This window comes from Solea senegalensis, linkage group LG9, assembly GCF_019176455.1.
Source record: "Solea senegalensis isolate Sse05_10M linkage group LG9, IFAPA_SoseM_1, whole genome shotgun sequence".
NCBI lineage: Eukaryota > Metazoa > Chordata > Actinopteri > Pleuronectiformes > Soleidae > Solea > Solea senegalensis.
The window spans coordinates 13,763,465-13,773,620 of record NC_058029.1 but is presented as its reverse complement, the minus strand read 5'-3'; the positions used below and the strand labels follow the sequence as shown (position 1 = coordinate 13,773,620).

The window sequence follows — 10,156 nt, the reverse complement described above, 5'->3', positions numbered from 1 at the left end:
TACAAATAGACTAAATTCAACAACAAATACGTTAACTTTTATGATTTGAATGCAGCCATAAAGTACAGAAAGTGGAGCCACACAGCAGGGTAGTGGCTAGCCTTACAGCAAGAAAGTAACCGTTTCGATTTGAATTCAACCTCAGTGTTCTCTGTGTGGAGTTTGCATGATGTCCTCGGGTTTCCTCGTGGTACTCTGGTTTCCACCCATCCCCCAAGACCGTCATATGGAGAATGAAGATGAAGTCAGTGAGTGAGAGCTTAAACAAAACACTGTCCCTAACCTTAGCTATTATACCTAAGCATATAACCTTAACCTGTAACCACAATTCCAAATTTTGACCCCTGACCCCAAACAGTTCCTCAGAAATTAGGTTCTGCCTCTTTAGGACCAGGTTTTGGTCTCTATCAGGAATACTGCTCCTGACAAGGTCAATGTTTATGCCAGAGAAGATCCTAAAGAGGTTTAAAAATACATGTAGACAGACAGACAGTCACAGACACAGACACACAACGATGTTTTGTTCACACAAATGAGGAGAGTGAGGGTGTGTCTTCTCCAGTCACGAGAGTCCATGTCTGTCTCTCACTCCTTCCTGCCTGTCTCGTCCTAATGTCTTCAACGGCCTCTGCTTCTTTCAACCATCCTTTACGTATGGACGTGTTTTTGTACACGTTGTATTTGTTTCTGTCATATGTGCTGTATGGCAGCGTAAAATATATTATGTTGTACAGTTCACTGTAGTGTATTATCTGTGAAAACAGGCACACGAGAGCACAGACAGTCTGTAGTCTCAAAGCAAACAGCCTTGCCGACTCCTGAGCTGCCACATCCCTGATGTATAAGCTTATATATGTCAACAGTGTGACATAAGCTTCTACACGTACTGCGTCAGTGTAGTTGTGCAGTGTGAAAAGTCACAAAAGTTTGTGGTGTAGGAATAGTGTGGAGGTTTGGTTTGGACAGAGTGTCCTCAAAATTGTGTTTATTTTTTGCTCACAAAGACAAAGAGAGGAACACTAAACGTTCAGTTTGTGTGTGTGTGTGTGTTTTTGTATTTGTTTCCTATTCAGGACCTTTTCTGGCGTAAACACTGACCTTGTCAGGACCAGTCCACCTCATAGAGACCGAAAACGTGAGGGATGCGGCCTTGGGTGGACTGAATGGAAGTCTTAAAACACATAGAAATACTCATGACTGTGTACGTGTGTGCAGTCTCAAAACAACCATCAACAACTTACAATAAATTCTATTGGGTAAGGTTATCTCACTATATTTTATATATTTTTTCTAGTTTCCTGTACATTTGAAAATTCATGGATAACAATAATAATTATATTTTAGTATTAAACATAAAGTTTCGGGTAAAGAGCTGGTGTAGTAAATGTTACAGAAACATAAGAAATCATTCTGATAATTACCAATGCTGGTCATTTACAGCAGCTGTGGCATAAACTCTATTTGGTGGTGTTTCCCTACCCTGGTCTGAATCAGGTGTGTTGGAGCAGGGCAACATCTAAAACATGCAGGGCAGTGTTTCCTGAGGACCAGGGTTGGGAAACAGGTTTTTGTACTGAGGGCCTGATGTCTACAAACTATGCAAAATATTTAATATTGACAATATTAATAATAAACAACATGGTGCCTGCAAAATGCCAGCATATACAGTGCTGCTGTTTGCCATTGAACCAGCTGGACCGCAGCATCACTGAAAACACGGGGTTATAATTAGAAAAATACAAAACTCAATCAAATGTGACGTATGCAGTCGTAGTGTGTGCCCACCCTCGTTAATGGCCCTTGTTAACGGCCCTCATTTTGAGCACACTCCGTTTTAATGAGCCATAATAGCACCTCCTGATAATCAACTTGATAGGTGGCCCCCACTGGGCTCTGTAGCCTTTGATTGGCTGGATGCACATTGTTGTGGATGCATTGATAGGCTATCTATGAAAAGGTGGGAGGGGCAGGCTGGACGTTGGCCAATGAAAGTTATAAGACCCAGAGGAACGAAGCTTGACTGGCAGCGGCTCTGACACCACAAAGATGAAAGGGTTATGGATGTAAACTGTGTGTGTTTGTGTGTGTTTGCATTTGGAGACAAATTTCAGACCAAAAAAAAAACCCAACAGTTTACTTCGGAAGTTTGTTTGTCTGTCCTTTGGGACGACAGCTGCCTGGCAAAAATCAGATGTTTGGGTCAGTAAGGTAACGTCATGTCGAGGGAGGTCAGCGCTAGTGTTAGCTAAATGTTAGTATTACGAGCCTGGCGTCATAATCATCGTGTCCTTGTGAAAGTGTATGTGTGATGAGCTGCAGGTGTGCATGGTTTTAATGATGTGTTGGTACAGGTGATCCTGGCAGCTGATTGGCCGTGCACCAAAGGTTTCAGTAAAAGAGGCTTCAGATTCTCCCAAATACAGTGGACTTCCCTTGTTCCTTTGAAGACATTGGTTTGTATTGTTGAAAGTCTCCTTCTTCCTTTTGTCATTCAGGTTATGCCTGGATTTAATATTTTTGTCTGGAAGAAATGTCCATAAATGCAGACTTTTTCGTTAGTAGTGGTGGTTAGCAGCTGTTGCCTCACAGCAAGAAGGTGCTGGGTTAAATTCCTTGTCTGGCACCAACCACCTGACCTAACCCCGAACTACAACCAACTTGACTCTGGCTCCTACAGTTTCTATTTTGATTTGACTTGAACAGGCTGAACTGGATGATTAAATGTACTATTGTACAATCACAGGACAGTGGCTGTTTTTCCTGAAACCTTGTCTTTGGGTTAAAACGAGCTTGTCCCTGAGCTTTGTTGATTTCGGCATCATACAGGATGTACTATATTTCAGGCAATGTGGCGGTGTAGTGACTTTGGTGGTGTATGTGCCGTGTGGTGCGTGTACTCAGGAAGAATGTGACCCTTTTGAGGGAGGAAAAAATGATGGCATGATAGAAATATCGCTCTCCATCTTCTCCTCTCTTCCCCTGGGGGCAGCTGCCTCCCCTGCTTTCATCCGGTAGCCTGGAGGGGGAGGCAGGGAGCAGGGTGAAGAGAAAGGCGAGAGACACAGACAGACAGACAGACAGGGAGTGGGGGGCTTTAGGTAGGTGGGGGGGCAGACAATTACGAAGACAAAGGGAACATGAGGACAATTGTGAGGTTGTAAAGATAAAACAGAGAGAGGGACAAACGTCACTCCCATCATCACCTCCTGTTTCTCAGTACGTTCACAGTGACTCTGTTGGAGCTAAAGGAGGGATGAAAGACCCCCTCCTCTCACTCACGCTCTCCCTCTCTCTCTCTCATTTCCTCTCATCGAAGCTGTCATGCCCCTATATAAACTGACACAGACACTCTCTTTGGTCATCATTTGGTGGCTTTTCTACAACAGGTGCAACACTGAGCCAAGGTCAGCTGGACGTTCTGTGCCAGTTGTAAAATTAAGATGAGTTAGTTTGTTGTGTAAAGTCTATAAGAATTTAAACAGTCCGTCCAGTTGTGTGCTGCTGAAAATCCAAGGCACCTGGATTGAACAAAGAGCAGAATTCTGAAAATTTGAAGTCTTAAGAGATCGGTTACCTGCAGCCAAAATGAAGAACCAATCACCTTTCTTGAGACGAGCCTTGCTGCTCCTGGTGCTGGTGGTGTATGGTACAGGTAAGATCTGTTGTTGTTTTAAGAATTTGGCAGTTTTGTAATGTTGTGTTTATGTGCACACACTGTAATATTCAGACTGTGATGAAGAGAAAGCCGGAAATATGTCAGAAAATAACCAATATCTGACTGTTTTCACCCCAAATCTAATATATGCATGCCAGTATAATCAAGGATACATATCTTTTTTAAGGAGTTAGAAAGAAATACAGTGGTAGAAAGGCTGATGATTGGATGGTTTTTGTTCTTCACTGGTAAAAGTCTGTATTTTAACATGAATTATGAAATCGACAAAAGAGCAAGGAGTTGTTTTGCTATTTTGGTTTGCTATTTGGGTTTCCATTTGGCACAGGAATCATCAAATGTTTTTTTCCTCTCTTCTCTCTTCATCTATAGACGCAAAGATAAAAATAATTATCGCTAAGCAGGATGTGTTGGTGGGAGAAGAATTTTTACTGCTTTGTAAAGGTTTGTCACTTCTTTTACATTTTCACATGGACATTTCCTGTTTGCAGTATTACTTAACTGCTTTCGCATTCTTCTCTCCTTTGCTAGCTGAAGAAGAGGGCGATATAACATGGCAGAAGGACGGGGAAGATTTTGGAGACATTGTGCACATCAAGAAGGCGACATTCGAGGATGCTGGCAAGTACACCTGTTTGTGTGACTTCGGCTCTGGACACAATGACAGTGTGCAAACACAGGTGTATGTTCATGGTGAGTAACAGCTGGCTTCACACACACATATACCCAAAGAGTTAGTTGTGTTTTTCCATATATTTAGAGTTGCGAGAGTGTGTAATTATGTACTGGCTAAACTCAATTTCGATGATATCTTTCCCTATGTCAGAGGGTCCATCATTTGGTGAAACCAAAACATACCACAAGTTTCTTGAAGGCAAAGATGGGGTGGTGCCGTGTCATGTGACCGGCCGGCCAGCGGTGGAAGTTCAGTGGCTAAGGAATAATCAAAAAATCCCCACTAAAGGTACATGACCATCACCTATGGCCTCACGGGGCATCTGTGTGGTATGACGGTTATTTTGGTGATTACAGAATGACTTTCACATTTATTTTTGCACTATATCTGGTTGTCAATACACCTCTTGTCTTGGTAGTTGGCTGAATGTGAAGATAATGAACAAACGCAGCTCCCCTTTTCGCTAGTGCACTGCAATCCGCACCTCATTTGTAGATCATTTAGTCAGCAATACAATTAAATCAGTATTAAAGGTGGTGTTCAATATGTAGCTGCTGTGTTAGATGGATATTAACTGTGATAATATTCTGGATGCAGACATTTCTTTTGTATTTTTTTCTTCAATTTTTGCATTTTAGTTTGGAGCAGGTTATGAAGCAGTAATGGAAACTGATATTTGAATTTCTTGGCTGCCCTGATGTGACTGATGTAAAACCTTACGCATGTATAATGCTGTTCTTTAATGCTATGTCATGTCACGGGCTTTAATTTTCCCCAAATAATAAAATAAATCAATAAATGCAGGTTTGGGTATCAAAAGAGAAAAATGAATCACTTATCAATCCATATTACCTGCGATACACAGGCTCTGTAAATGCGAAACAAAATCTTGTCATGTTTTATAGTAATATAGTTTGTATTTGCCTTTTTTCTCCACTCATGATTGTTTTGTTTTGCCCTTTTTTCCTCACTGCAGTTGGAGCTCGCGTGAGTCACACAAGTGATAACACGCTCCGTATTGAGGGTGTGAAAAGGGAGGATGCTGGGACGTATGTGTGTCACGCCCAGATCAAAGGAAGGCCTGTCTATCAGTCGCTCGCTATCTCTGTTGTTGTCAATGGTGGGTAGCTTTTTTATTATTATCTTTCTATTGTTAGTCCTGTGTTTTGACATAAGTTCTTCATTTGAGTGTTAGATCTCAATCCAGCGCAATTGATACAAATGAGTTGTCTTCGCAAATATTGTGAAGGCCAAATCTACCAGTTTATTAACTGTACAATACTAAGCACAAGATACTGTAAGATATAAACACAGAGCATTGGTACACTAAATCTAAAAGGTGTTTAAGAAAGAAGAACATTGTGGGTTTTTGTGTGAATATTATACATTGTTTTCTTATTCAATTTCCTCCTACAGTACCTCCTAAAGTACTTCTAACAGAAAAGGTGAAAAAAGTGATGGCTGGATCAGAGACCAATGTTTCTCTGGTTTGTTTGGTGGAAGGTCAGCCCAAACCAAATATCACATGGATCATGTAAGACCTCAGTTTATTCATCATGTTGATTATGTATAACATGGACCTATTGTAGATTTTTCTTTTCTTTCCAATTTGTTTGTCATACGTTCTCACAACTGCAACTCTTAGAGTAAGACAATCTATCATTAGCAGCAAAACTGAGTCATAATAAGTTGATATTTGGACCCCCGAGTGTGCCCCAGGTTGTGTGGCACGTGTGTGAGTGCGCATACAAAGTGGAAGCAATTTTCTTATCAGTTTGGTTAATGTTCTGTGGCATCACTTGTCTCCTCCACTAACTTTATCTCTGTCTCCTTCTTCTGACCTCTTTCCAGGACTGTAATTATTTGGATGGCATGTCGACGTCATATTAATAAAGAATGTCTCCTTTTCCTACTTGCAGGCCGAGAACATTTGACCCTTCACGCCACCTTTTCAACTCAGACCGCAGTCAGCTGACTATATTGTCCGTTGCTAGAGCCGACTATGGAGAATACGTCTGCTCCGCCACCAACGAGATATCTGAGGACAGTGCGACCATCATGCTTGATGTGTTTGGTTGGTTCAGTTTTATTCTCACTTTATCACTTTATTCTCTGTCCCCCTGGTAAATGTGGCACTCAATATTCACTTTTGGATTTTGGGTTGAATGTTTTATTTCAGAGGCTCCAGAGGTGTTTGTGTCAGCAGAGCAGCAGAGTGTGTTAGTGGGAGAGAGAGTGTCCGTGTCCTGTAATGTGTCCGGCAATCCCCAGCCTGAGCTGCACTGGCTCAACAAGCACAATGGACAAACACTGGTAAGAGTGTGTCAAGAGAGACACACAGAAGAGAGCAAAACTCATAATGGGCTATACATTATGTGTGTCCAGTGATACTGGTCCTCTCATCATATTTTTTTTTTTCTCTGTCAGGACTCTGCATCTGGCCACATTCATGTGGTGAATGGTGTGTTGGTGATAGATGAGATACTGCCCTCTGATGGCGGACTATATTCTTGCATGGCTGTCAGCACAACTGGAAATGCATCAAGAGATGTCGCAATACATAGTAAGGGTTTATTTCTGAATTGGTGTTTTAGAAAATTACACTAGAAATTACAATAGAATGCATATATGTGTATATATATATATACACATATATCTTGAGTATGTTAATATCCATGTTATTAACTTGAAATCCATCCTGCCATACTGTGTGTCCCACACACAATCTTTAGTTTTGAGGTAATACTCTTCACATTAAGTTGTACATATTGTACACATGTAGATTGTTACCAAGCTATTATTTGGATATTACTTTAGAAATAAGATGGTATTGCCATAATATTGCATCTCTGGTACATTATTTTATCCATGTAACTTGACTGTAATGTAAAGTGTTGCCCATGTACAGTGTGATGTGTCCTGCCTGACTTGCAGCTCAGCCCGGCCCTCTGTACCTGTCAGTCTCACCTGGACTGACCTCAGTCCTCTTCTCCCTCAAAACAATGCCCATCAGTGGAGGAACTCCAGTCACAAGCTTTATCCTGCAGTGGAGGCAAAGTGCAACACAGCAGTGGAAGGAGGTGACAGTACCCGCTTCAGGTAGAAAAAACATTTTGTTGTTGATCGGGGTCTCAGTTCAGTCGAAATTTTTGTGCATATGCTGAAGTGTTTTTGTATTCACATTTGTAGATTCCCTGGCTATCACCGCCCTGAAGCCCTACACTTTGTACACAGTGCGGTTTGCAGCCATGAACGCTGTAGGACTGGGATGGTTCTCGGAGACAAAAAGCGTTCGCACACTGGGAATACGTAAGTGGTACACACACACTGCAACAATCACTCACTTGATGGACAATTATACAGTTCATCTGACGTGACTATTTTTCCTTGTTTGTGTCTCATGCAACCGTGATCTTAATATTTCCATGACATCATTATCTGCTGCCATTCATCCTCAGGAGGTAAAGCACTCATAGTAACTTCCACTCAATTTATTAATAAAGTTCCAACTGTAGTTCACAACATGTTAAATGTAATCAGCTGGTAATGAGTTACTTCCTCTTTCTTGCTCTGTAGGTGAACCAGACAGTCCAGTCTTGTCCAATGCCATTAAAATAGAGAGCAATTCTTTGACTGTCCCTCTCAAGCAGATTGATGATGGTGGAATGCCTCTGCTGCACTTCAGCATACGATACAGACAGGCAAGAGCGTCTCTCTCTCTTTCTCTTCTTTGGTCCTTTCGATTCCAGTCTTTCATCCTGTGTGTCCATCCTGTCTTTAACCAGGATAAAGAAGGGGCTGAGTGGAAGGAGATGAAACTGTCACCTGAAGCCAACACTGTCTCCCTTGAAGACCTGTCCTTCGGGTCAGACTATCAAATGGAAGTCATGGCCGTCAATGCCAATGGTTCCTCTATCCCTGCCAAGATGAACTTCACCATCGCAGAAAAGCCTCGTATGTGGCCTTCTACTTTGCCAGTTCAGCACAACTAGAAATAGTCCCAACATGAATTGAAACCTCATCAGTGTTTTGTTGTCAAATATCCAGTCAGATAATCTTGACATTGTCCTTCCTCTTTAAAGAGAGCAGCAGCATGACCAAAGGTAGCGTGGTCGGCATCGTCATGGTTATCTTTCTGGTGGTGTTCCTGATGGTAGACGCCACCTGCTGCTACAGAAATCGCTGCGGCCTCCTCATGTCCATAGCCGTAAAACTGTTTGGACAGAAGGTTCCGGGCCTCAAAAGGCTTGAGGATGGAACATCTAATGGGTAAGCGATTGGAAAAACGTTTTTTTAAGGTTTTTGTCATCATTTTTGTGTGTGTTCTGGCTGCAGAGACGTGAATCTGAAAGGCATCTCCACTCTCCGAGACAGTATGCAACAGCTGGGGGTCCAGACATTCACCAAGGAGGGGGGGCAGCTCACAGAGGTCACCTGCGACAAAGCCCCCCTCACCAAAAATTAGTATGTTTATTCACTCTCATGAGGCAAATCGATTGTTCTTGGAAATAATTTGTGCCCCAAGTTACATTACTATTACTATTATGTTTTTTGGTGAATTAATTTCATATATTTGTATTGTTTTATCCTAATGTCTCACCAACAATTCCCTCCCCCCCACACACAGGAAAATACAATCAGACAGAAGCCACCCTACTGTTGAAGCATGAGGCGAAGAAGAGGTAAAACACCAGCATAAATCATGTGAAAATGTACTGCTATAAATTCACATTCACGCGGTCACACCCACTGGCTCAGAAGACTCAAGCAATTCCTATGTCGGATACAACTGCCATGGAAACGGCCAAATGTCTGCAACAGAGTGAAAACTGACTGACTTTGTCCTGTCTGGTGTTGATTAGTACAGGTTTAACTAAGGAGTGAAAGGAAAAAAAGAAATCTCCTTTACAGGGTAATCTTGGTGTCTGTGTTTTACAGGGTAACATTGTTGTGACTGTTTTGTTGTCATTGCTACATATTTTAAACCTGCTTGTTGAATTTTAGACACAGAAACAAGGTTTTGTCTTATTTCGCATTTCTTTAACCATAAGAGTGTTTCAAAATCATTTCATTGACATGGTGTTATTTTAACTTTCATTCCATTTGGCTGCTATGTTTAGTAAAACTATACATACTAGATTAGATAACAATGCATCCTGATATTGACCAGTATTATCAAACAATTACAGGGCCTTTCAGCTTAAACTAAGACTAACCATAATGACATTTTTTATGCACTGGTATTTATTTTTGTTATTGCATAAATATTCATCATGAGAGGCTTTAAAATTAGAGCCGTATTCGTAGCCAGTTTTACTATTCTGCACTTTTTTTTCTGATTTTCTTTTTAAATGATTGCAACTAACACTGCAAAAATAAACTTTTATTATGAGGAGAACCCTTTTTAAAGTACCTGTAATAATAGACAGTTGTATGTCAAAATAAGTTAATCTATTCTGTTGAAAAAGGTCTGTGTGAAAAAGTGAAATTTAGGTATTTTAACTCAGTTGCAGCTCATGTTTTTTTTGTTTTTTTGCATTTTTTATATCACAAGTTCTTTTTTTACTTCCTTGTTACATGTGTATTCCACTGATCACTGTAAATGACTGTACATACAGTACACTTGTCAAGTCTTTGTGTTCGAACAAAAAAACCTGTCTGCAAAGCAACAAGTCTGACTAAGTCATTGTCCTTCTTTTCAAAATCAGAATGATTATAATATCTGTTCAGAAAGCCTCAGCTGAAAGCAAGTTTATGTTTCTGCCTCCATAGTCACACCTTCTGTAACTATATATATTCACAACAGG

General features: G+C 41.0%; 1 protein-coding gene across 2 annotated transcripts; it reads left to right on the top strand.

The window, feature by feature from the left end:
* The first annotated feature begins 3,132 nt into the window (after positions 1–3,132).
* Positions 3,133–10,018, top strand: ncam3 (neural cell adhesion molecule 3). 2 transcript variants are annotated; one of them, XM_044033488.1, is made up of 16 exons: positions 3,133–3,652; positions 4,046–4,117; positions 4,205–4,366; positions 4,500–4,637; positions 5,326–5,469; positions 5,766–5,883; positions 6,269–6,423; positions 6,529–6,662; positions 6,777–6,912; positions 7,284–7,448; positions 7,539–7,659; positions 7,924–8,050; positions 8,135–8,303; positions 8,432–8,618; positions 8,724–8,813; positions 8,977–10,018. In XM_044033488.1, coding segments are annotated over exons 1-16 (1,986 nt in total). In that variant the 5' UTR covers positions 3,133–3,585; the 3' UTR covers positions 8,978–10,018. The 2 variants fall into 2 exon arrangements, with proteins under 2 accessions (XP_043889423.1, XP_043889422.1); XM_044033487.1 differs by having other exon boundaries at positions 8,685–8,813.
* Positions 10,019–10,156: the final 138 nt, after the last annotated feature.

Coding starts and splice junctions, on each gene's coding strand:
- ncam3 (XM_044033487.1), top strand. CDS start 3,586: ATGAAGAACCAATCACCTTTCTTGAGACGAGCCTTGCTGCTCCTGGTG. Junction 3,653..4,045: donor GCTGGTGGTGTATGGTACAG/GTAAGATCTGTT, acceptor CTTCATCTATAG/ACGCAAAGATAAAAATAATT. Junction 7,660..7,923: donor GTTCGCACACTGGGAATACG/TAAGTGGTACAC, acceptor TTCTTGCTCTGT/AGGTGAACCAGACAGTCCAG.